This window comes from Myotis nattereri, assembly GCF_964212035.1.
Source record: "Myotis nattereri genome assembly, chromosome: 3".
In the NCBI taxonomy this organism is placed as follows: domain Eukaryota; kingdom Metazoa; phylum Chordata; class Mammalia; order Chiroptera; family Vespertilionidae; genus Myotis; species Myotis nattereri.
In genome coordinates, this window is record NC_138077.1 from 67,728,717 (window position 1) to 67,755,837 (window position 27,121).

Here is a 27,121-nt window from a genome sequence, read left to right on the forward strand (position 1 = left end):
TAGGATATCTCAAAACACTGCAACAGTAGACATTAAATTATCAAATCTATGAGTAATGCAAATTATTCTTTTGCTAAAATGTTAAACAAATTTTGTCCTGTATAGATGCCAATGATTTCTGCCCATTATAATCAACACAAAGGTTACATTTGTATTGTCCTATAGGGCATTAACATGTTTGGTATATAACTCAGAAATCTTATTCCAGCATACTTCCTTTCAGTAACTAAAACACTTTTGATACTCCTATACTTTTGTAAACCAGCTTTACCATCCTGCTGCTTCCCTCATTAAAGAAATACAGAATTCATCATTAATGAATTAACCTAATCTGTGACAGCAATTCATCCCATAAACAAAAACAAAACAAGCAAAAAAAGTATGCTTAAAAGAAAAAAGAATTTAAAAATGCAGTAATTTGTCCTCATTCATTATGGACTTCTCAAGGAATGCTCATTCCTTTCTCATTATTTTTAATATTTTCCCAAATAAGCATAAATCCATTTTAAATAGAAAAGGACAAGCCAAAAACATTTGATTATATGTAGTCGGGAGTCACTATATATACTAAGAGACATGGCTGAAGGGAGTGTGAGGTATGTATGTGGGTGAACAGTGCAGAAAAAAGGTTGAGCACCATTTTGGCAACCTTTCAATTTTCTAGACAACTTACTATACAGATTCCTGCCTAAACCCTGATGCGTTCTAGTTTCACTGATTATTTCTATGATACCATGTATACACAAATTTGACGATATACATAATATAAATTGATGTTTCCTGACAGTCTTAAAGAAAAATTTTGTAAGACATAAGAAACTCAGTAAAATTCACAACTACCTTTGTTAGGCGTCTCAGGAATTTATACCTGCGAGAACTATGCAGGGCAACTTAACATAATATTAGGAACATATGGACCTTCTAAATACCTATAGCTAACTAATAACAGTGACCTGGGAAGAGGAGAGATAGAGATAGTGGGAGAAATTCTAGGAAGGCACAGCAGTGGCTGGTGCACATGGAAATTCTACGTGCCCACATAAAACCTTGGAGTTTTTCTCCAAGAAGCTGTTCAATGAAACAGTGAGATCAAGTCAGGTGATTACCAATCGCTCCATCTCCTGCTCCCTGAGTCTCTCCTCCCTTTGCCGCCGGTGGTAATCCATCAGGTCGTCTCGTCCTGAAATGGAACTGATGCTGCTTTTCCGTTCCCGAAGGACAGGCTGGGGAGTTCCTGAGGCCTGTCTGAGGCTCTCCAAATCTGCATCATCCAAGTCGACAGACCCACAAGAGAAGTTCCTCCTGGCCACGAACACCCTGTCTGGCTCTCCAGGAGGAAACGAATGATTGGAGCTGGTCCCCGAGTAGGAAGCCTTATCGAGGTCATCAGAGGCACAGGAGGAAGTGGAGGCCAGAAGCATCTTCCGCGCCAGGCGAGGGCTGCCCGGGACACTGAGGGTGGAGCTTACGTAAGGACTGCCCTCGGACACAGAGGTTTTATAGGGTAAAGAGCCTGAGCTCAAAGAAGAAAAATTCAGGTAATTGTCGTTGTCTATGATGCTATGAGGTAGGTCCTTGTCCCCCGGCTTGGCTCGTTTGGAATTGCCCAGAGAGTTTCTTGGAGGCAACGTGAGAGGCGTCAGCTGGTTCTCTGTGGCCCTGTGCAACCTGGGCAGCGATCGGCTGTAGGCTCCCATGTGACTCAGGCTGCTGCCCGAATACTTCCTAGTTCTTACACCGATGTTTTCAGATGCCGCCTCCTTGTGTCTGGTCAATTTGGGCTGCAGTGTCAGGCTGTCCTGGATGCTCATTTTTCTGGCTTGCTTTGGGCTTGAGGGCATGCTCGCCGCCCCTGATCTGCTGATGGGAGAGGGGCTGGTGTCGCTCAGGGAGCTCCCATTCCACATGGCCAGGAGGGAGCCGGACGCCTTGCGGCCTTCCAGCCCTCCGAGAAAGTAGACGTTGTCATGGGATTTGTTTCTGGAGCTATGTTTGGAATAGGGAGGCTTCTCCGAAAGCCTCAAGGACCGTTCACTGTCCCGGCCAGTGTAATGATCAAAGTCCGTCCTTCCACGTGGATATCCGCCGACGGAGGGTGAAGTGCTGCGTAAAGGAGTGGGAGGAGGCTTCATGGAAATATTCTTGTCAGTGCCATCACAAGAGAATGGCTTGCTTCCCTGGATTTTGGCCAGGGAGGGGCTACTTCTGACACTGGTCCCCAAAGGGGAAGGGCTTCTCTTCGCAGGCACAGGCTGTGAGAGGGTCAGGTAGGAGCCAGAATAGTCTCCGTTGGCTTTAAATCTCAGGCTGGAAGAATACTTCTTCGGGCTCAGGCTCTCCATCATGTTTTGGGAATCGTTCTCAAGGGAATTTGCCGCAAAGCGTGCCTCTAAACTACCATTCTGTAAATCCAGCTGGTGTTGCACATGGCTATGCTCTGCCATGATGCTGCCGGAATCTGTAAAGGAAAAGAAAAAAGAGAAAGTTTTACTTAAAGAAGGTTTAAAAAGACCAAGTTCTTATCAGCCCACATCTGAACAAATAGCCCTGCGGCCTGACCTAATGTAATTAACAAACACAATCTCTGTTTTAGTAATAAACCTAACAAACGTGTACTGCAAAATGAAGGAGATAAGGACCACTGATCTGGGATGTTGACTGTTCAAAAGAAGAAAAAAAAAAGAAGCTCAAAAGGATATCAGTGACATTTGAGAGGAACAAATCCCTAAATGCAGGTGAAGGATTAGGCTGGTACATAAAAAAAAGCCCATTTCCCTTCAGGGTTCCGGTCCTGGGCAGACCACCTGCTTCCTGAGCACCTAGCAACACCCAAAGGGAGGATGCAATGGGCCCTCCTTTACATGTCTCTGCTAGAATCATTAACTGCTCAGAAATAAGGTCCTGAGAAAACAAAATTCACATTTTGGCTGAGAAAGAACATTTTATGTTAGATGCTGACAAAAAAACCCATCAAGGTAAGAAGATGGTCCTTTAAGAGGGGTTTCAACAAACCTCAACAAAGAGACTTGCAACAGCTCCTGTACCCACCAGGAAAAGGCAAGTAATAGAAGAAACAGTGTTTCCCAAATTACCATAGTATTCAGGAAAAGGGTGGACAGAATTCTTAAAAACCTGGAACTGACTTTTCTTTCAAGCTCTGGGTACCCCAAATGCACCATGCTCATCCTTCATCTCAAACTCCCTCCTCTCTCAGAAACACCTTTCTCCCTCTTTTGCACCTTTTTGAACCCACCCATTCCTCAAGACTCAGATTAGGATTCTATCTTCCATGCTTACAATTTTTTTGAAATGTATGCAACCATATGGACATGTTTGGATGCTAGCTTGAACAATATTAACTTAAGAAACTAAAGTTTCAGTCTATAAAACTACATCTTAATTAAAAATTATCACTGCAGCCCTAGCCTGTTTGGCTCAGTGGATAGAACGTTGGCCTGCAGACTGGAGGGTCCTGAGTTCTATTCTGGTCAAGGGCAGAGATATCTTGGTTGCAGGTTCTAACCCTGGCCCTGGTTGGGGTGCAAGCAGGAGGCAACCAATCGATGTATTTCTCACATCGATGTTTCTCTTTCTCTGTCTCTCCCCCACCCTTCTACTTTCTCTAAAAAACAATGGAAAAATATCCTCAGGTGAGGATTAACAAAAAAAATTAAAATCAATAAAGGTTAAATCCTTGATAAATGCTGTTTTTAAAATAAATAAATAAGTACATAAAAATTTTAAAAAATAAAAATTATCACTGCATGTGAGAAGGTTTATACATCTAATTGATAAAAAAATTATCTTCAGATCATCATCAAAGTGGACACACAGACATTCTCACTGAACTCATGCACTGCTAAGATGGTCCTCCAACTAACTTCTCAGGCATCTCAACCCTAGTTATTATATCTCTGGTCTCTATTTAAACAGTGTTGCTTATGGTTAGTAATCAGTTTCATAATGTGCTTGTTTCTGTCACTAGGCCACAAGATTAAGGAAGAGGGATAAGTCTCGTACTTCTATCTTATCTCCACCCTCTCCTGACCCCCAAGTTCCATGGGTGAGACACTCGATGAACATGTTTTTAATTTCGTCACAGCCTTCCCCACTCCCTCCCAGCCACAGACTGAAGGAACTTCGTCTTGCCTGCTCGGCGTCACAGACTTCCTAGGCAAGTTCAGGCAGCCTAATAAGGAATTGCTTTTATCCACAGAGCGGGGCCAACAAACAGTCTGGCTGCTTAAATCCTAGTGATGGGCTTAGCATCCATCTGCCCATAAAGCTGTATCCCCCAACAAGCTCTGCCTTGGATTCCTTATCTTCCAACCAAAAGCCCTGCCCTGATATATAAGCAGATGACTAGCTTTTGAAGTATCCTCACAAAAGTAAATAAAATTGGAATTCTCCTTTAGAATTGCCACCCAGCTGGAATCTGGCCCTGCCCTCTGGCTCTTGCCTGGTCTTTTGTTTCTCAGGAACAGTGCCATCTCTGCCGACCAAGAAAAATGTCCCTATGTCCCTCTCAGCAATTGTCTCCCATCATTCTGACCATGAAAGCAACAGCAGCCTGGTCTGAGACATATCTCACTATGCCTCCTTGGAGGACTGAAACCAAGATGACCTCTAGGCTTGGCCCCTCTGTTCCCAACTGGTTTCATCTCTGGTTGGTTTGCCACATTGAAATTCCAGCAAACCTTGGCCAATTCCCTCAAGTTAGATATTTTATCATTGAGGACACCAGAAAATAGTTGGGATACTGAGGATATTATTGGGGTGTGGGGGCAAGACTTTCTCCTTCACCATCTCCTGTGTCCTCTATCACTTATCTATCATCTCCCTCCTCATTTTATCCATCAACAAATCCTACCAACATGTTCTTCAAACATATTCTAATCTGATTGTTTCTTACCATTCCCCCTGCTACCTCCCTATTGCAAGCCAATATCTTCTACTAGAGGCCTGGTGCACGAAATCATGCACAGGTGGGGTCTGACCAGACCACCGCGATCAGGGCAGATTGGGCAGGGCCAGCTGTGGGGAGGGCACGCAAGAGGTTGGTTGGCTGGCCCTGCCCCTGATTGGGGTGGGGAGGCCAATCAGGGGGCGGGGCTGGCCAGGGGGAGGGGCCCTGGACGGTTGGTAGGCTGGCCCTACCCCCTGGTTGAACTCCGGTCAAACTCCTGGTGGAGGGACAATTTGCATATTACCCTTTTATTATATAGGATTGCCTTGTCTATATGCCTCTTCTCCTGCAACAAGAATAACCATAGACAGAATCACAACAAAAAGTTAGCAGTGGTTTATCTGGGTGGTGATTTTTAATTCATCTTTCTCATAGTAGTTTTTATTTTTCACATTTTAAACAATGCATTCGTGTTACTTTACAAATTAGAAAAAAACCCCACTTAGTATAAAATACTAGAATACAATCTATAGTTAGACTTCGTTTTAAAGTTAGTTAGACCCATTTTTCCTAAGCTCCGGACCAATTTTTGAGCCAGATATTAGCTCTTCCAAAAAAAAGTTTATTTTAAAGTACTTTTTATTAGACTAACTTAATATGCAAATATTTGAAGACTTCTACATGACTCCTCTTTTCTGAACTCTTCTAAATGACTCAGGCAAAATGTTAATTATGAAAATGTACCCATTTCATATTTTATGCATCTGAAATACTACAAAATCAAATATAATACTTTCCCTAATATGAATAAAGTGAACAAAGTGTTATTTTAAAAAGTCTTCAGATGTTTGTCCAACATAGCTTAGACAATAATATTAGTATCTTCATTTTTTAAAAAATGTAGTTATTAGGATATTTCATGATTTCAAGTGGTTCTACTTACTGTATAGAAAAAAAATTTAAATCTCAATAGGTATTTGTAAGTATTTCATTAGGTAGGTATTAAGTGCCAACCACATATCAGACTTTGGATTAGCAGGCATTAGTGAAGCCCACTAATATTCCTGTTCTCCTCCTTCAGAAACATAGCGATGTTGCTCTTCCTCATTCCTGTGACATTAGGTATGGCTATGTCCCTTGCTTAGAGCAATCAAATATCAGAGAAAGTGACATGTCAATTACAAGTTGAACTGTCAAGGGCCAGAGCAAGATTCATCATTTTCATCTTACTGCTAAGATGACTAGCATGCATTCAAGTTTGTGGAGGATTCATTAGCCTACCCTCTACAACAAGGACACCATAGAACAGGGCCCTTGCCAACCCTAGACTGTCTTAAGCCACAGAGATTTGGGAGTTGTTACTAGGAAGGTGTTAATCTTCATTAAGTGCCTACCATAAACCAGGCTTTGAGCTAGGCATGGAAAGTATGTGGTCAAAGACACCCTTTCCCGCCTTTACACAGCGTACAGTCCAAGGGGGAAGACACACTTATAAACAAATGCTGGAACAGTGTGATACATACGTCAATAGAGGAGTGATTGACAGATTGGCAAAGGGGCATGGAGGGAAGCTAACCCAAGAGAGAGGGGAAGTCTGGGGAAGTTTCAATAAAAAGAAATGACAATGATGTTAAGTCCTGTAGGAAGAAGGGGAATCTGAGGGCTATTATCCAATGGTAGCATAAAGCCACATCCACACCCAAAATGTTGTGATTTTAAGGATATACACTAAATCCCAAGCCCATTTGGGGCCAGACTACTGGTACATCCAGTAACATCATGTCTCTGACAAAACAAAAATTGCGTAGGAAAACAGCAACAGTTATTTTTTATATCACGGTCCTTAAAAATCTAGGATATAACACTCTTGAGAAAAACAGTATTTAATAGCCATGTATTTCCCTCTCCTAGTTAATCCTTTCCCATCCCCACCACTGTATAAGACAAGCTGTCTGGGATCTAAGGCATATGCCTGGCCTCGGGGTGATTTAAATTAGACAGCATCCTCTAACCATTTAGGATATTTTAGACAAGGATAGAAAAGGAAATCCATAATAAGGTGTTAGAATACACAAGAAAATAATTGAAGCCGGTTAGTGGGGAAGACTTTGGTTTTAAGATAATGTATACAAAATGGGAAACAGACCTAAGTTAGAGAGAAAAGGTATTTCCACAATGTGCAGAGACAGCAATCCGGAAAGCAAGGCAGAGCAGATGTTATGAAATAGAAGTCAAAGCTAAGCATGAAGCCCAAACTGCATTATAAATATTTACTCTAACAGTAGAGTTGAAGGGTTTAGCACCTCATGTCAAAATGGATATGTAAATTTAATTTTTGACTCAGAAATATAAGATATTGATGTCATTTTTTTAAATCCTTGCCTGAGAACATGCTTAGAGAGAGGAAGGAAGAGAGAGAAGTGAGAGAGAAACATCAATGTGAGAGAGATACATTGATCGGTTGCCTTCCAACTGGGGGTCAAACCCACAACCCAGGTATGTTTCCTGACTAGGAATCGAACTGGCAACCTTTCAGTGCACAGGACAATGCTCAACCAACAGAGCCATATTGGCTAGGCATGATGTCATTTAAGATGACAAAACCGTGTTAATATATTTCAACTTGTGTGCAGTTGCAAATGCTACTTAATCACCCAAATTAAATATTATCAAACTCTGTTCCCTCTTTATTTTGGGCCAATAAAACTGTAGAATATCAAACCACTACATGTTCTTACTACCCTGCAGGGTGGCAACACTCGGTTCTCCTCTCCACCTCACATACACTCTTTTTTTTTTTTTAATTTTTTTTTTAATATATTTTATTGATTTTTTAAAGAGAGGAAGGGAGAGAGATAGAGAGTTAGAAACATCAATGAGAGAGAAACATCGATCAGCTGCCTCCTGCACATCCCCTACTGGGGATATGCCCGCAACCCAGGTACATGCCCTTGACCGGAATCGAACCTTGGACCTTTCAGTCCGCAGGCCGACGCTCTATCCACTGAGCCAAACCGGTTTCGGCCTCACATACACTCTTATAAAAAATAAAAGGTACTTAATTACTGAAGCAGTTTGGTTGGCCAATCAAAATATAATACCCAAATATTCAAAATAAAATTGGCTGGAAGAAGATCTGCTTTACAGTCTCTAGGGAGAGACAAGCGGGACATTTGCAAATAATAAACCACATCTGAGAAACAGCCATGCACCATTTCTCCACCATACAAACTTATAGAAGAAAGTTACAGATGATTTGGATGGAAGGACGTTCCAGAGAATATTTAAAGGAATATACATGTTTGACACCCCAGGTTTTCAGTTCAACCTTATTGGGTCTGTTAAGGATGGGTGAAAAGTTGTACATTTAAAGGTTTATCATCAAACCTGGCATTGATTCATTTTCCTAAAGCTTAGTGTACTTGCCAGAGCTAAGTGCACATATACTTGTCTCAACTTGCTATCTCTTAATCCCACAAGTCAACTCAATTCAAAAGGTGGAGAATCTGCCACACAGGTGGAATTTCTGACCCTAGGAGTGACAATAATGGCTGTTGATACCTCTCTCCTTCCCCTCTTCTTTTCATTGCCAGTGAGATCAGAAGAGTGAATGTCTGAAAAGGGGAAAAGTATAGGAGAATGTAGAACAGTGTGGACAAAAAAGGGGTTTTATGGAAAGTAACCTTACAGGTGAACTGGTCATAAATTCCTATCTGGGCAGGTCATGGTGGGTAGTCAAGCTCCAGGAATATAACCTCTTTAGTAAAAGGTTTATCTTTACCTTCAGCAAGCCCTGTCCAACGTTTCTGTACATCTAGGTTAACACACCTTTGAAATGCCTTTTTTCCGAGCCTTAGAAGCAAAATCACCCTCAAAAGAATATATAATCTTATTTTATTTTATTGATTTCAGAGAGGAAGGGAGAGGGAGAGAGAGAGATGGAAACATCAACACTGAGAGAAAATCATTGATCGGCTGTCTTCTGCACACCCTCTACTGGGGATCGAGTAGAGGGCACGTCCCCTGACTGGGAATCGAATCATGGCCTCCTGATTTATAGGTCGATGTTCAACCACTGAACCATACTGCCTGGGCAGTGGGCATATAATCTTAACTACTCTGTACTCCAATCCTGCCTTGCTTTCTCCCACCTTCATGTAATGCTCCTTACATTCCCTGCTTATTACAAATGCATAAGAGAAGCTGCAAACTTCCATTCTAGGAAGCATTTCCCCACCAGTCTGTTGAGGTTTTGCTTCCAGGTGAATCCTCTGTTTGGATCAAGTAAATTTTTATAAAAATTCTCTACAGGTTTGGACACTCTCACGTGGACAACCACATAACCTGCCTTGAGTGAGGATGAGGGCGTGGCGGGGAGAGGGGAGGCAGGAGGTGCACCATACAATGGAAGAGATTGCGTGTAACTCCAGCAAGGAGGGAGCTCTGCAGACAGGATGCATCGGAGACTGCAGCTGAGTGTAGGAAAAGAGGAGGAGGAGCTCGATGGTGGGGGGTGAGAAGAACACTGCAAGAGGTGTTGCCCAAGTGACAACCAAGAGGGGGCCAGTGCAGGAGAGGCCTCTGTCAGCACGTGTAAGAGAGGAGGCGAGAAGACTCCACTGTTTCTATACTGGTGTGTTTATTTTGGGTTCCCTGTACATTTCATGTAAACAAAAAAGTCTCAGGAAATGATAAAATCACTGCATTATGTTACTGTGGAAGCATAACAGTCCCAGGGGCTTTCGTGGCTTCAGATATTGCATGCACACCCACGGAATGGGCCCGCAGAGGCATCTGGTGCCCACGTGAGAGAAAAGACAACACCGGGAAGTCAAAACAGGAAAGAAGTCTAAGTGTTGAAACGTTTGGACTTACTTTCCAATAGTAAGTTTAATTCCCCCAGAGGTCTTGCTATTCTGTCACCTGAAGTATATCATCATCTCATGGTCATCTAGAAATCGCCAGGAGTCAGGAGGAGATCTCAGAAAGATACCATACAAAGTCCTAGTACTTTTTCCCTAGGGAAGAAAAGTACTTGATAAACTAATTTCAAGTGCCTTGGGCCTGTCCAGTGTTGCTCAGGGGTTGAGTGTCAACCCATGGTTCCATTCCCAGTCAGGGCACATGCCTGGGTTGTGGACTCCATCCCCAGAAGAGGGCGTGCAGGGGGCAGCTGATTAATGATTCTCGCTCATCATTGATATTTCTATCCCTCTTTCCCTCTCCCTTCCTCTTTCTGAAATCAATAAAAACATTTAAAAAATAAAATTAAAGTGTCTTGGTAGATTCTTTACTCCTTGGTGCAATTCTTTTTAAAATACATAGTTTTCCAGTTCTGTGTGTATCAAATAACAAGGCAGTGAAGCTGATCCCATGCAAACTACAAGTCACCAACAGTACAGTGATCCTGGTGTCCCAAGAGCAGGCCCAAGAGCAAAGTTAAAAAAGATAGTATAAAATGAAGTGTTTGCTGTGTTGTACTGTATTGTGTTGGAGGAGAGGGACTCCAAGTCTGGTCAATATAAATGCAGTTTTCCAGGTAATTTATACCAAGATAGCTTGGAGAGCCCCGAATTATGCAACATATTAATTGTCGGATGTTGCAGTGTAGAGACACTCCTTAGATCACCTAATAAAGCAGGAATTAAGGACAGGGAGACTGCAACAAGTGATAGAAAAGTGGAAATCATTTGATATTGCTGGGGAAAGGCAGGGATGTAGATGACAGAAGCAAACTTGGGAAAATATAATCTACAAAAAATATCATAAAGTGATAGGCTCAAGTATCCACTTTATGGCAGAGTTTGCCTCCTACCTGAACCCTACAGAAGGGCCCTCGGAGCTGAGGGGCTGGCTCTGGGAGTGTATTTGGTGCAGACTGCTGCCTAGTGCGCAAAGCTTTCCCAGAACACTGGTGGTCCACAGGCTGGCCTCTTTCAGCACTGATGTTTACGATAGGCAATGTTTCAAATAAAGCATGTCCTGATGACATGTAATTGAATTCAGACACCAACTTAGAACGGTCCCTCAGAAGCAGTGCCATTCTTTACATAAATGCTAGTGGGCATTTCTGTGGAGACCAATGGCAGCAGATGGGGCCTGAGGGGAAGCTTTTAGAGGACTAAAAGGGAAAAATGGAGAAATCTGTTTCAGCCCCAAACTTCAAGCTTAAGCATGGAGAACAATGAACACAAAAAACCTCCCTCTTCCCACTAATCCCAACATGAAAACATGACGAAGAAGGGGGCTAATCAGAAGCTTCAGGAACAGCCACTTCCTTCTCTAGCAACAGTCTCACTTCAGAAATCTGAAAGTAGCCTATTGTCCCCATTCTCCATTATCCAAACAGCATCCATATAAACCCCCAGCCCTCCCACCGCTCCCTTTGCAAACATACTTTCCTTAAACATACTTTCTTTTTTCACAAATATTTCCTTTCACCACTAAATCCTCCTTTGCCTCCTCCATTTCGGCAAACAAGCCTCCCCTCTCCATAAAGCCCCACAACCATTGGCAAACACCTTCCCCAGGCAAATATTTCCATATCCTTTCTCCTTCAAATCTCAGCTCCCACAGTTTCTCAAGCATCCTTAAACCTGGACCTTCCCATTGTCTCAGCCTCCATCTCTACAGAACTTCCTCATCTCCTACTCACTCATCCAGATTCCCAAACTCTGGTTCTTTAACGCTTCCTCCACACTCAAAATTGTATATCCCAGTGCAGAGAAGATTAAAAAAAAAAAAAAAAGTTCTGTTAGTAGACATTGTACTCTTCTTGTTCTTTTGGCAAATAAACATAGCAGCAAATGGATTCCACTCGTCTTCCTTTGTACCATGTTCTTGGTTATTTAAAGATCTGCCCATTCGGACAAAATAATTATTATCCACTAGAGACTCTTACGTAGGTTGACAATCTCCAAGGAGGATATTTTCATCTCTCAAAGTTCCCCAAAAAGCTGTTCCACAGAAATAAGTGTATTTTAGTGGCAGAATAATGGCTGTTTTATTCTTGCAGATTGAGTCTATTACAACAGGAGGTTATAAATCTTACTGTGTGTAGACACGCACATACATACTCACAGACAGTCACACAGAGACAGACACACGCTGCCCACATAGTGGTCTGAAATGCACAAGGGCTTTTTGTGCCTGCCAGAAGGGGACTGCTCTTGAGGACCTCGACAGTTTGAGGCATCCCCAGAATCCGCCAGGTGTGTGGAGGTGATGCAGAGCAGGGAGGGGAGAAAGGTGAGGACCGCTATAATGTTGACATGATATCTCAGGACACTGATTACATGAGTTTCTTCATTTTCTTTTGTTTTTGAACTTCTACTTCATTACATTCTGAAAACAAGTAAAAGAAGAGGTAAGGGGAAACCTTAAAGAAAGAACCAAAGTATCGGATGATGCTACAGGGAAGAAAGCAGCACAGAAGGGAGTGGTGAGTGATGGGGAATAATGAGAACATTTAATGTAAATGGAAGAAGTGAGGGCAAAAAATAAAGTTTCAGCTTGTGCTTATCACAATAAAGGAGTCGAACTCCACACTACCATTTACTTCTTTCATCCCTAGCTGTATTGAAGTCCAAGCTTTGTAAAAAAAAAAAAAAAAAAAAAATACTACAGATGGTATTCAAAGGTTCCTAAAGTAGTCACAATCAACAGCCATACTTCAAACAAGGAATGAGGATCTTTTATTTTCAGTTTTATAAATTATTTTTTAAAAATGAATTAAGCTTCTTTGACATTTGTACATTTGTATATTTTGTCACCTTTTAAAATGTTTTTCTTTTTCAAGTACAGTTGACATTCAACACTATTTTGTATTAGTTTTAGGTGTACAATGCATTAAATGAGGAGCTACTTTTAAATAAGTCTAGATTGTCTTATATTAAGAACTCTTAAGAATCTTAGAGGACTCATAGTGAAGAAGGTAAAACATCAATTATAGGATTTTAAAAAAATGTGTTCTAGTCCCTTGAACATAACTTGTCTGTATGAACTTTAGACTAGCCAAGGAATTCGGCTGCATGTTTTCTGCGATAACTCTCTTCGGCCAATGAGGAAGGCAGGGAAGGGAGGACAGAAAGCAGAAGTGACCTCAAAAACATCTGGGTCATTCAAATTCCCTGCCCATATCGTGAAGAAATGCAGCCTCAAAAAACATTAAAACGTACACACACTTCTTACATGTTTATGCTAAGACAGAGACTGATACATTTCGTAAATTCTTACATTACCTTAGTGCTTCTCTCAAAGTGGGAGAGTTCTTTAGGCAAGAAATTATAGACCCTTATTTTCAGGGTTCTTTATAGAATCCTAAAACAGTTGTAGTTCAAGATAAAAATTTCTAAAATGTTCCCAAACAAATCAAATGTTTCAAGATATTTCTTATTCCTGACTATTGGCCTAATTCACCGTTGGGTTAAGGTGATTCTGACTGCAGACCTGGAAGAAGCCCCTTTATCAAGTGATCACCCCAGTGGAGATGAAGCCATAGAAGACGAAGGCGAGTCTGGAATCGCTACCGTGGAGGTCTTGGTCTGTGTGCCCTCTACTTCAGATGCACTTCCGAAGCAGAAGGAAGTAGTGTCCTTCAAGCTCAAAGCCAATCTCAAGAAAGAAAAATACTGACCCTGAGATCACCTGGGGATAAAGATGCTCCCTCTTGACACTGAGACCATCACTCCTGGCTTGAATTGAAAGCTGAGTTCACAGGAGCAAGCTCTGGTCTTTCCACCATCCTGCCCCACCTCACATTACTGATCAAAATACACCCTCTTAAAAATCATCTTTTATTAAAGTAACATTCCCCAAACAAGCTACGTTCCCCATTCCCTTACCCAATATTTGTAAGCTGCAAATAGTCAGGCATGAGCAGGCTCAAGAGAGATGAAACAAACACAATTTGGCCACATCTTCCATGATCATGTTCTTCCCTTTAACTCAAAAATTGAGTGAATGGGTTTCAAAAACACTACACAATAAACAAAACAATAATGACACCATCTCTCTATTACTTAATGGTTGATTATGTAAGGTGGATGCTATAAGACACTTAATTTTTCCTTCTCCTGCTACCTACTTTGTAACCATTTCTTCTGCTTGGGAGAAAAAGGAAAAGGGTATGAATCAGCAAGATCAATTAACAACTGATTAAATTAAGTTTAATCAATGTTGGTTTTTTATATCTGGCCCAAAGACCTGATAAAGGAAATGGTTACATTAGGATGTTAATTTTATTGTAATGGACATTCTAGTGCAAAAAACACTGGACAGGCTGCCGGGAACATGAGTCAGGAGACCTGGATGGGCCTGGTTCTGCCAAAATAAAGCAGACGTAAAAGCTGGAGCAAGTCTCTTCACCTGTCTTCACCTTGTTTTAGCTGAGGTTTCCACATATTTAAAAAGGTGAGAGTAAACTGGATGTTCTTTCTGCTCCAACTTTCTAGACTCCCATAGATACTGGTTAAATAACAAGAAGTGCCAGTTATACAATGCAGGAAATGACCACAGAACAGAAACATGTTGTAGTGATAAGGTGGCAGCTACCTAATTGGGAAAAGATTTCACCGGCGCTGTTGCCCATGACATTCCAAGGGCATGGTAAATTGTTCCAGCATATCAGAGTGGGAAAAAGGCCTGGTCACAGCCATGATAATGCAATTCAATATGGGTATTTGATTCAGCAGGATGTATAAGAAATATTTTGTCTGGATCCCCATGGCTTGCAATTTCCTTCATAAATCTTAAGCTGTGTTTGAAACCTACTTCTGCAATGAGATAAGCGGTGTGGCAGCCAGACATCATTTTCTAGTCCCTTCTGAATATCTGCTTGCTCTGAAGCACTATTCAGGCTGGGTCTGAACTGGTCCAAAAAAATGTAAGAGCTGGCTGTCCTTCACTCTTACCTGTCCTTGTTTTAGCCATAAAGTGGTCAAGAAACAAATCTGGGGGAAATCTGTAACCTTTAGTTTTTTTCTATCCTTGATGCTAATTCCATAAGCATAGTGCCATCTAGAGAAGCACATGCAATGTGCCGATAAAATATTCTAAGATGATGAACCTTGATTTCTAGATTTTAAGTCTTAGAAAAGACTGTGCTGCTGCTTGAGGTTAACAATATTACATATTGGCATGAGCAAACTTTTTCTTCCCCTTAATTTGTAATGTAAAGAAAAGCAGCTCATCTGATAAATCAACCTATACACACTATGCAAAACAAACTATCTCTTATAAAAATTTATCCATGTAATTTAACCTGTTACTCTCTAGTTTATTTGTCTGTTTCTTTGTATAGCAAGTTTCTCCAATCCCTACCTTTCCTACTGCACCTCAATAAAATGATTTTTATACTTTGGTTTCTCTTACTTCTTGCCTCTAAAGCAGATATGGCACAAAGGTGCCTTTCAACATCTAAGAAACATCCCTAAATATCATGCAAACAACTGTGTGCAAATTAACCCCTAGAAGATTTGAATTCCTGGGTGACAGAGACAAGCTCTGCCTCATTAGATATTTATTTTAAAGGGATTTGAAAACCTTGGGCTACACTTTTCGTTATTTTTCACTTTCAAGAGATAAGAGTCACATTAATCAAGTGCCAATAAATATTTTCAGCCAATAGTTTTTGTTTTTTAATCAACTCATGTCTTCTCTCCTACCATTTAAAAAATAAAGGTAACAAGAATGACTAGACAAAAGGTGATTATGAAAAGGCTACTGCCTCTTTTATTGCAGCATCCAAAGGGACCAGTCCCCTTCCAAGAGTCATCACTTGATAATCATTTCTAAATATACTACCATGTACTTGGCTTTGAGGTGCACCCATTGGCTAGGCGTCAAAATGATAAGAACCTACCTCCGCACAGGGTAGAGCTCTGACCTCTCCCAACAAAGGCATAGTGAAAAACTCTCCTATATTGCGAGAGCCTCCCAGATTTGAGGATTCTAACTACTGAATCCATAATCACAGGCCCCGTGGCTGAGTAATGTAAATGTAATGTAAATGTGGGAGTACATATGTTCATAAGTGATCAGGCCACATGTGCACAACTTTTCTGATAATCAAAAGCTCATTGAGATAATTGCTTTCGATAAACAGAGCTGTGCACAGATACCATGCTGGTTAAACTCTCTTAGGAAATTAACAAAAACTTTATATTACTATCATTTTCTTCCTCACAAGGCAAACAGATGGGATGGTGGAGACCATGGGGTATAAGAGGAACTATAATAGAACCGGATTCAGAAGAGTGGGCTTGCAGATTCTGCACTGTCCAGCCAATTGGGTGGATTGTGGCCAAAAAATTCATAGAAGAGGATTTTTGAGGTTCCTTTAACCCCCAGATTTATTTTGTCTTACTTGCTCAAAGAATAGCTAAGCTTGAAGTGTCTTCAGATTCCTGTCACAAGTTCCTTGCTATCACATTTATCTTAGATATCCACTCATCAACGTATGAATTTCCTCTACAACTGCCCTAATGCACACTCATTTCCTTATTTGCCAGGTGTCTTTTTTTCCCCCCAAAGAAAAATGTTTTTCTATTATGATTTACATTCAATATTATTTTGTATTACTTTCAGGTGTACAACACAGTGATTAGACAATTATATACTTTATAAAATAGTCCCCCACTCCCACCCCGATATTTCAAGTACCCACACCAGGTGTCCTTTTAAACTCCACACCCAGGAGGCCTCTCTCATTCTCCCTTCTGTTCAAGACAACCCTATCCATTCATGCACTCTGCTCTTAACCCACAAGGCAAGGAGAGAGAGAAAGTCTCCAATGTCCTGCTTTGTACCTGGATTCAAAAGCAGCATCTGCTATGTCTGTGGAACCATCTGTTGCCCCTTTTGCCATGGGAAGGATGGTGCAGGCATCAGATGCAGAGTGTCACAGGTCACACAATGGAATTATCCCCATCTTGGGGCTGACACACCCAGGCATATGCTCCAGAGTCACAATGGCTAATGCCACTCTCCCCCATCAAAGAGTTTATTTCCTCATGGAGAAGGTACCGCTAAAGCCTCACAAAAGGTCAGATCCACTTTTTAAAAAGTTATATTTGCTTGAATATCAGTTTCTAAAATCTCTAATCCTAGGTCATTCCTAGAACTACGCCTGCTACTTGAGTCATTAAACTCTGAGCAACTCTTACACCTATCAATGACCTTACATGCTAACACTCCCAAATTCTGTGATTTTAAGTCCTCAGTGAACACAAGAAGTTCCTTCCAATCTATGGTCTATTCAGCCCTTTAATGCCAAGGGCCAAAGAACCAACCTGCTGCTGACAATATGGCTTCTATGACATGGTCTCTTTGTCGAGCAAGAACACAATTGGCTTCTTGAGGATCCAAATGAGATTAAGGTCCCCAAACTTGTTAACAAATGCCCAGGAGGCAATATTGCAGTGAAGAGTTGGGGGCAGGATAATTCATTGTGTGTCCTGTGCATTGCAGGATATTACACAGCATCTGAGGCCTTGTCCCACTAGACACCAGCCCCAGTGGTCAGTTGGGGTTGTTCCCTGCTCCCAGCTGGGAGAACAAAAAATGTCTCCACACATTAGCCAAGACCTCCTGGGGAGGGTTGGGGAGGGGAGGCAAAATCCCTCCCTCTCCCCACTGAGAACCACTCCTATAATGTATACCAGGGCTTTAAAATAAAGCACATCACTTAACATGTTTTTTTGTTTGTTTCAAATGGGTGACATTTACACAGTTAATTATACCAAGATTATACCAAGACCTAAGAGACAGTCATCCTATTTATAAAGACCTTGCATTGCTCTTGGAAGATGTACTAGTACTAAACCACAGACTTCCCAAGCACAGCCTCTCTGCAAAGGATTAAGAATTAACATACAAAGTCATAATCACAACTGCTCTTTAAAAGTATTTAAAAGGAATCACAATTTTCACAGTAATTTACCAGTGCACTCCAGAATCAGCCCTTGCTTACAGACCTCAAAATAGGGCTTTGAAGAAAATATCCAGAACCAGTGGTTGGTTTAATTACTTGGCTTTTTTTCTTCTTCTCTCTCTTGTGCAAAAGCCCGCAAATAAAATGTTTCTGAAATGATTGCTGAAGAGTTCCAGCTTTGGTTTGGGTTCTTTATGATAGGAGTTAGCAAGCTCTTAGCCCACTTTGCAGGAGTATCTCCCACCTCGGCCCGCCCCTCCCCCCCCCCCCATCCCCTTCAAACAGGGATCAGGAGACAAGCTAAAGAGCAGCAGCTGCCAGCTGCATGAAACTGATTGAAGCCTGCAAACTGACTGAAATGATGGCTACTCTTAACCAAGCATCTCATTTTTCCATTTGTGAGAAAGGCTGGGATTTGCAAACCTCTGGCTCTCAGGAGGTAAAGGCTAAGCTGGTTAACTAAGAGCAAAAACTCAACGCCCCCTTGCTTTTAAAGGAAACGCCAGTTATAAACGTTTTGGGGACTTTACAGTTTAAGTTCATGTTTTAATTCCCACATTAAATATGTAAGGCAAACAACAACACACAATCAACCCAAAGCCTTTTAAGTAACTAAGACCAAGATATTAAAAGAGAATCAGGAACAGACACTTCAAAGAACCTTAGCTCTTTATTCAAACAAATATTTACACAATGGAGGACAAGGGTATCAGGGAGATAGCCGTTCTGTTAAAATAGTGGGCGACTCTAAAGGTTTATTTATCCTAAATTCAACTACTCTGTTGCTATCCTACCAGGAACTAAGAATTCAAGTGCTTTAGGGGCAAAAGGTTAACCCTCCGAAACTGTGAACTTCAGCTGAATTTGGATAATGTTTGCATCTCAGAGACATATGTCAAACGCCTAAAGAAAGCCAAAGTGGGAAGCTCAAAGTTACAAGTCCAATACTTGAAAATACCCACTCGTACAATGAAGGGAAATGTAGCTGACAAATATTTACACTAAAAGGACTCCACATTTTTCTGCCTCTTCTCCTTGCTCCACTCCCAGCGGTGTCTGGGGGTGACTCGCTGTGCACTCTAGAACTCTTGAGAGCTACCTCGGAGCTGCAGAGGAAAGACTTCTAGGGATGAGGGCAGGGCCAGCCCGGAGGATATCCAGCCCCGGGCAAATCTACGGACTTGCAAGGCTGCGGGAGCAGCTCTCTCTTTAGTTGCGAAAGGTAGATGGGGGAGGCGCGGGAAGTAAGTTCGACTTCCCAAACTCTTTCAAACGGGAAACCCCAGCGCAGGAAGGGGACAGTCTGTCAGCCTTTTAATTTCCTGGCGGTGGCGGGAGTCAGCCAGGTCCTGGGCGCTTTAATAAATGATGACTGCTGGGGCTGTTATTAAACCTACCAGCCAACCTTGCGCCTCCGCCGCGCGGGGCACGCGTGAAAGGGGCTCAAACATTCCCCATCACCTCCAGCCGCTTGAGGGGTGCGGAGACCGCCATACCATAAACTTTTGGGGAAATCCAAGTCCAAATCAGAATCTGAGGTTCTTGGGCGGTTCAAACTCGTGAGCCCCACTCTTGAAACAAAGTGGAACCAGCCAGATATTTGGGGGGCGGGGGTGTCGTCTCTGACTCCCGCGCCCCACGCCACCCAGCCGTGGACCTTCTCCTTCCTCTGCCTACAGCGACAAAGCAACTATATCCCCAAGACCCCGATCCTTCTCTCCTGGGGTATCCCAGAGTTCTCGGTAAAAGTTGCCTCAGGTCTCCCCAAATCCCGCCTGACCCCTACAATCGCTCTGTGAACGTCTCCTGTACCCCGACAGTCCCTTCCCAGGATCCTCCCAACAGGAGGTCCACCCGTCCCCCGAGAAACCCCCCAGAGCAGTGCAGCCCAGGCTCCGCTCACCCCCAGCCTGCGCTTTTGTCCCTACAGTCGGCAAGAGAAGCAAAGAAGCCGGTCCCGGCGACACTCACCGCCTCATCTTTCCTCCGAGCCGCCTCTCTCCACCCGCCCGCCGTCCGCTCGCCTGGCCCCAGCCCCGCTCTCCCGCCCGCCCCGCGGCCCTGGGCTCCCGCAGCGGCCGCCCGGCTACTCCGAACTGGCGGAGCGCAGTCAGCGCGCCCCTCCCGGCCCGGGCGGCCACTGCCTCCTCTCCTCCCCCAACCCTCCGCCGCACAACCGGCGGCGACCAACTCCGGGCGGGGGAGGCAACGCCCCGGGGGAGCGGCCCGGACGGGCGGAGGCGGCGCGGCCCCTTCCTCCCGGCTGGCCGCCGCCCCCTCCTCACCTGGGGCGCCGGGGCTGCCGGGTGCGGGCGCCGGGGAAGCGGAGGCGCGCTCCGTGCGCCCAGCAGCTCGGGGCGGTCCCCCTCGGGCTGCGGTGGTGGGCTCCGCGCCGCTCGGTCCCGCGCCCCCGGCCCCTCCGAACCACCGCTGCGCACCCGAGGGACTTGGAGCAAAGAAGCTCCCGGGCGGTTTGCAGTTGGGGCTCTACTGCGGCTGGCGGGACCTGGCTGCGCGCCCCATCCACGGGCTTCACAAAGCTGCGCTTCCCGCGGCAGCGCAGGAGACTTTTGTGGCAGGCTTTTTTTTTTTTTTTTTTTTTTTAAATGAGCTGTAAGAAGGACGGGAGAGTACTCATCCTGGGGTGACGATTTCCCCACCCTAAGGTGAGGTTTCTACTGGGAACTCCAAGTTGCCACACCTCCTCCAGACAGTTCACCCGCCAGCAGGTACCTGATGCGTCAGAAAAACAGCTTTGCCAAGTCGTTGGGGAACGGCCTTACTTAGCTCAGGGCCTAGGATTTTTAAATGCATGCAAATGTCCTTTCATTTATTTCCCCAGAAAGTTTTTATCTTTGCCAACATATTTTTCTGAGTTGCTGTAACCAATGAGAACAGCGTGGGTGCTTCTGAGGAAGGCGACCGATTGGACCCAGGGTGGCCCTGACTGTGGTCCGCGGGAATGTGAGCCTCTGCCAAGTTCTGAGCCAGTCTCTGGGTTTACAAAGATAAAGGCCCTGGGCCCTTAGGAGCTCACAGCGGCCAGAAAGAGCACAATGCCCTGGCCCTTGGTTCAGTTAGAGCGTCCTCCACACACCGAAAGGTTGCAGGTAAGGTTGGATTCAGGTCAGGGAACGTACCTAGGCTGCCGGTTAGATCACAGGTCTGGGCATCTAAGGGAGGCAGCCCATTGATCTCTCTCTCTCTCTCTCTCTCTCTCTCTCTCTCTCTCTCTCTCTCCCTCCCTCCCCCCTCTCTCCCTCCCTCCCCCATCCCTCCCTCCCTCCCCCACCCCTCCCTCTCTCAATCTGCCTCCCCCTCCTCCTCTCCCTCCCTTCTTTCCTCCCTCTCCAAAATCAAACTTCCTCCTGTGAGGATTTTTTTTTTTTTTTTTTTTTTTTAAGAGCACAATGAAGCGCACACTAACTTAAGATCAGTATGGCTCTGGGCAAGTAGCTTTAGCTCCCACAACAATTTTTCATCTATAGTGTAGTAATAATGACCCTGATGCTGCAGGGTGGTTAATAAGCTCCTGGATAAAGTGCCTAATGTACCTGACACCGTGAGTGGCACTCCTGGGCACTCAACAGATAGCTTATTTAATGAACGCTTCATTTGTGCAAGTATAAGTCTGGCTTCTAATTTTGAGGAGAGGTTTACCTATAGACAGCTTGGTGTTTTATAGGAGGAGCCCCCCCCCCCCCACGCCTTGCCGCCCCCCTTGGCCCACAGAAACATACATGGGTCATTCCAACACTTAGCGCTCTAGCATCTCCCTCTTCTCTCCCACATCATGTTTCCCCGCTTATTGTATCATCACCATGATCATAAAATCATGTTATTTTCCCCATCTTATAAACAAAAAGCTCTCTTAATTCCACTTCCTCCTCCAGGCACTTGTCTCCCTCCCCCTCTTTTTTCTTACTGCTCATCCACAGCAAAACTCCTGTAAAGAGTTGTTAAGAAAAGCTCTTCTCCTCGTTCTGTCTTTCCATTTACTCCAACCAGGCTGTGCTTCTCCCATGTCCCTAGAATTCATCTTCCCAAGATGAAACTACTCCAGCTGAAGGTGTCTCTGTCCTCATCTCACTTAAACTATAAGTAACAATTAACACTTTTCTTCTCCTAAAACTGATTTTATTTTACTCTCATGACACCATGTTTTCATGTTGTTTGTCCTACCCCTGACTCCTTTGGGGATCCCTTCTCTTCTCCCAGACTGAGGAGTGGTAAGTGCCCCAACTTCAGACTTTGGATCTCTGTCTTCTATCAGCGCCCCCTCCATTAGTGACCTCCTCTTGTCTCATGGCACTAAATACCATCTATGTGATGACAACACTCCAATTTTACCTCCAGCCTGGGCATCTCCCCGGACCTGTAGGTGCCGTGCCGCTGCCTACTCGGATGTCTACTAGGCTTCTCCCACTTAATTTTTTTCAACACTGATACCCTGAAATTCCTCCTTCCAGCCTCCAAAGACCCTGTCATAACTGAATACTTTCTCTGATCAGGCCTAAAACCTTGGTGTCATCCTTGACTTCTATTTTTCTTACATTTCAAATTTAATCCATCAGAAAATCTTTTTGGTTGTATTTTTAAAACACTGTAAATTCAAAATGCAACCACTTACTACCTCCACTGTTATTGCCACCCAGCTCTAATCTCACCACATCTTGACTTTGAATACCCTTGTTCTCTTCATGCTTTTGCCCCCTTTGTGGGCTGTTCTCAACACAGCAGCCCAAAAGCTCCTTGTAAAACCTTTAAGGCATCTCATGACTCCCCTCTCAAAACCTTGCAATGGTCCCCAACTCAATCAGAGCAAAAGCCAGAGTCCACAGACAACACATGCTCTTGTCATTCTCTAACTTCAGCTCTGGTTTCTTTCACTTAGCTCCAGGCACTTTTCCAAATATATTTCTATATTAATTAGTTTAATCCTTATAGAAACCTTACGAGGTAAATACTGTTATTATCCCCATTTTCTAAGTAAAAATGAGGCACAGGGAAGTCCATGATCATTCAGTTAATAAATCTGTAGAGGAAGAATTTGAACACAGACAACATGATTCTAGATTACATGCCTCTTGAATGCTCTCCTCCACCTCTTCCTTAAGTAGGAATGACAGGGGAAATTTCTGCATAATAAATAATTCCGAACCACTAGACAAAAAATAATCCTTATCAGCCTCCCCGCACTGCCTTTTTAAAAGAAAATCTGTTGATATCTCTGTCTCTTTTACTATAGCCAAGCTCCTTGAAAGCTAGATGGATCATTTTTCATGTTTGTGTAAACCATATCCAAGACTTGATAGATACTTGATAGAAAGGGCTCAAAGGGTATTGATTTAATGGAACTTTTTAAAATGACTAAATCCAGTGAACCATCTAACTGCTGATGAGTTAGTATGGGTCTTCAATAGCTTTCATAATGCCATAGTGACCTGAATATAGGATAAATAAAAGTTAAATTAAATGTGAAGCGCAGATCCCAGCATCTTAAAATGTGTAGAATGCACTCAAAATTTAACAGCTATTGTTTTTGTAATAATCATTATTACTAGACTTTCTTTTAGTTGTGACATTTAATTTTATTTTATATTTTTATTGATTATTAGAGAGAGAGGAAGGGAGCAGGAGAGAGAAACATTGATGTGAGAGTGCAACATTGATGCCTCCTACCACTGAGCCCACAACCCAGGCATGTGACCTGACCAGCAATCAAACTGGCAATCTTTTGGTGCTGGGGACGATGCCCAACCAACTGAGCCAACCAGCCAGAGCTTAGTTGTGACATTTTTAAAAATAGAAAGAAAAAAGAAATGAGCTCTTTCCTTTTACATTTTCCATTTCCTGGGTTCTTTAAATCAAAGTCCCCTATTTAATCATAGACCAGAGCTACACCTCCCTCTGTCTGCCATTTCCTTTTGTCCACTTAGGCATATAGTGTGGTAAACTACACAGCAGAAATTGCTTCCCTTTCCCTTTCTCCAGGATCTGTAAAGATTGAAGTGCCTGATCTTACTTTTCTGTATCCTTCACCCTCTCAGTTGAGGAAAGGTGAAGTGCTGCACACAGTGATATATGAATTATTTCACTTGGAATTAATTTTGCTATTGTACCCTTTCATTAGCAAAGACTGGTTGGACTTGATTAACTCTTATGTCCTAACTCTGTACATTTTTTCTGTGTTTGTAATGATTGCCTTGCAGAGAATCAAGAAGTTTTCATTTACAGAGTGCAGTGTAAAGATCATGATTTTGGAGTCAGGTGGACCTGAATTTAAACCCTAATTCAGCCCCTTTACTAGCCAAGTAAATTGAACATTATTTACCTTCACTGAGAAATAAACTTCTATTCTGAAAATTGGGACTAATAACTTCAAACTCATATTTTTATGAACCAATTTGACAATATAGGCACCATGCTCTGGACAGGGGCAATATAGCACACTGGGAGCACTCCCGATGTAGTTTTTTTTTTTTTCAATAAAAAGATAAATATGGCATATATTTATGGGGCAAAACATGATGATTTGATGATGGACATACATATAGTGAAATTATTACTACATTCAAATGATTTAACATATCTCACATTATTACCTGTGTGTGTGTGTGTGTGTGTGTGTGTGTGATGAGAACACCTGAAATCTCATCTCTTATCCAAATTTCAATATTCAATGCAATATTGTTAACTATGGTCATCATTCTGTACATTAGCTCTCTAGACTTATTTATCTTACCTAACTGCAGCTCTATACCCGCTGACCAACATCTCCCCATTTCCCCCACCTCACTGCATTTGCTGATCAACTTTCTACTCTCTGATTCTATGTATTTGACTTTTTTAGATTCCACATCTAAGTGAGATCATGCAGGTTTTCTATTGTTGTTCTGTATCTGGCTTATTTCACAGGGCATCAAAAGAGTAGTTTCCAGCCACACTTGCTCTTTTTCTATGGAGCTGTTGTCAATGATATAAATCATTGTGTTGGACTGTCCTATATAAGTTTAGTTCCTCATCATAAACTCCTTTTAGAATTTAGTACTTTTAGAATTTTCTCTTTTACAAAATCAGTGTACTTTAATTAATTATCAAAGGTATCTTCATGTATTTTCATACTAGATATGCAATCATTGTTAAGAAGAACTATGTAAACCAATGTTTCCCATCGTATCCTGGTTGCCAGGAAGCTCAGTGTGAAATTTACTGTTAAATTGTTGTACTTTGGTAATAAAGATTTTGCTTTCTGTTTCTTTTTTTTTTTGTTTGTTTATGTCTTCTATGCATTTTTATTCCAAAAACCTTATTAGATATTTGAATTTTACTATATGTTCTCAAATATATATTTAAAAATATGAAATATACATAAAACATTAGCTCTTCAAATTAATACCAGAAAATTAACCAAAATTAAAGTGAAAATTTACCCTATATACTGATTTATATTCACAATATTAAGAGATTAGTTCTCCAATTATGAGAATAATATAAATATATTTGGAACATGTGATTAATTTCTGCATCAAAATGTTTTTTTTTGCCCAGCCCCCTACCTTTTCTGTTAGTCTGTATTGGAATCAGGCAGGAAAAGGATTCAGTGGTGTGTGTGTGTGTATGTGTGTGTGTGTCCCCTTTGGATTAACCTATCCCGGCTGCATTTGTGTGGCCCCCTTTTCAATCACTTGAGGACCCTGAATTGGTCTACTTTTCCTGCATGGCAGACTTAAAACTAGGAGTTTTCTTTGTAGCTTATCTGTTCATCACAGACACAGCACTCTATCAGTAGTACTCCTTGATATTGTAAGAAACTCAGCTTCTCTTCTCTGTTGCTTTTCATTATTTTGTTCCCATATGACTTTCACCATCCCTCCAATTTGTTTCATACCTTAAGTTCAAATTCTCCTTTAATATAATATACGTATATTTTTTCAGCCACATTGGGCAGGGATAAGTGCACTAATGGATGTGCCAGATATAAGCAGACCTCACTGCACTGAAGACATCTGACAACTCAGAGCAGGGAGCAGGGTTCAGAACATGGGGAATGTTAAACACAAAGACAAATTTATTAGGCATCTATTCTGTTCCATATGGTGTGCCTAGATGGATGGGAGATCAAGATAAAATAAGACATTTGTTATGTCTCTCTAATAAGGAATATACTGGATAGCATATAACTGTAATCTATATATATAAAAGCCTAAGCAACATTACAACCAAACTACCGAAATGACCAGAATGGCCGGTCGACCAGTCACCATGACATGCACTGACCACCAGGGGGCAGACGCTCAATGCAGGAGCTTCCCCCTGGTGGTCAGTGTGCTCCCACAGCCAATCTCCCATAGCACCTCCCTCGGCTAGCTAACTTCCACAGTCCCTTCCCTCGGGCCCCCATTGGGGGGGCCAGCAGGCCAACCTCTCGTGGTCCCTACCACCAGCTGGCCAGTCCCCAACTAACCGGCCAACCTCCTGGGGTCCCTCCCTTTAGCTGGCCGGCCCCCTGATAGGCCTCAATTGCTGGCCAGGCCAAGGGACCCCACCCGTACACAAATTTGTGCACCAGGCCTTTAGTGTAATGTAAAAAAATTACTAGAGGCCCGGTGCATGAGATTCGTGCACTGGGGTGAGTCCCTCAGCCAAGCCTGCACCCTCTCCCAGTCCAAGACCACTTGGGGGATGTCTACCTGCTGGCTTAGGCCTGAGGAGATTGGGCCTAAGCTGGCAGTCAGACATCCTGCTCACAGTCCAGGGTTCTCGCTGTCTGGGATCCCTCACTTCTTACCGCTGCAAGCAGGAGAGGCTCCCACCACTGCCGCTGTGCTCAACAGCTGTCAACCCAGCTTCTGGCTGAGTGGTGCTCCCTCTGTGGGAGCACACTGACCACGAGGTGGCATTTCCTGCATTGAGAGTTTGCCCCATGGTGGTCAGTGCGTGTCATAGCAACTGGTCGTTCTGCCGTTTGGTCAATTTGCATATTATGCTTTTATTATATAGGATACTGTAAAAAAAAGGGTATCTATGGCCAATGAGTCTTTGCAGAGGAGATAACATGAACAAGGCAGGGCCACAGTAAAGCCAAGGAAGGCTAGGGACCAAAGCAGCTGGCCTGAGTCCACAGTGCATGGAGTGGGGCATGGGAGATGGAACCTAGGGAGTCAGGACCAGATTTCGGGGCAGGGGAGTGATGGGGCTTTGAATTTAAGATTTCATGTCTAATACCATTTTAATTATGTCATTTCCTTGCTCTACACTTGCACTGGCTCCCCCTTGCCTGG

At 43.0% G+C, this 27,121-nt stretch overlaps 1 protein-coding gene across 1 annotated transcript in view; it reads right to left on the reverse strand.

Annotated features, from left to right (window-relative positions):
* Positions 1-27,121, reverse strand: part of PHLDB2 (pleckstrin homology like domain family B member 2) — a 229,086-nt gene that overhangs the window by 79,590 nt on the left and 122,375 nt on the right. The window contains exon 3 of the mRNA XM_081086409.1: positions 1,107-2,458. Coding sequence (XP_080942535.1) covers positions 1,107-2,458 — 1,352 coding nt within the window. The remainder of the gene's footprint in view (positions 1-1,106; positions 2,459-27,121) is intronic.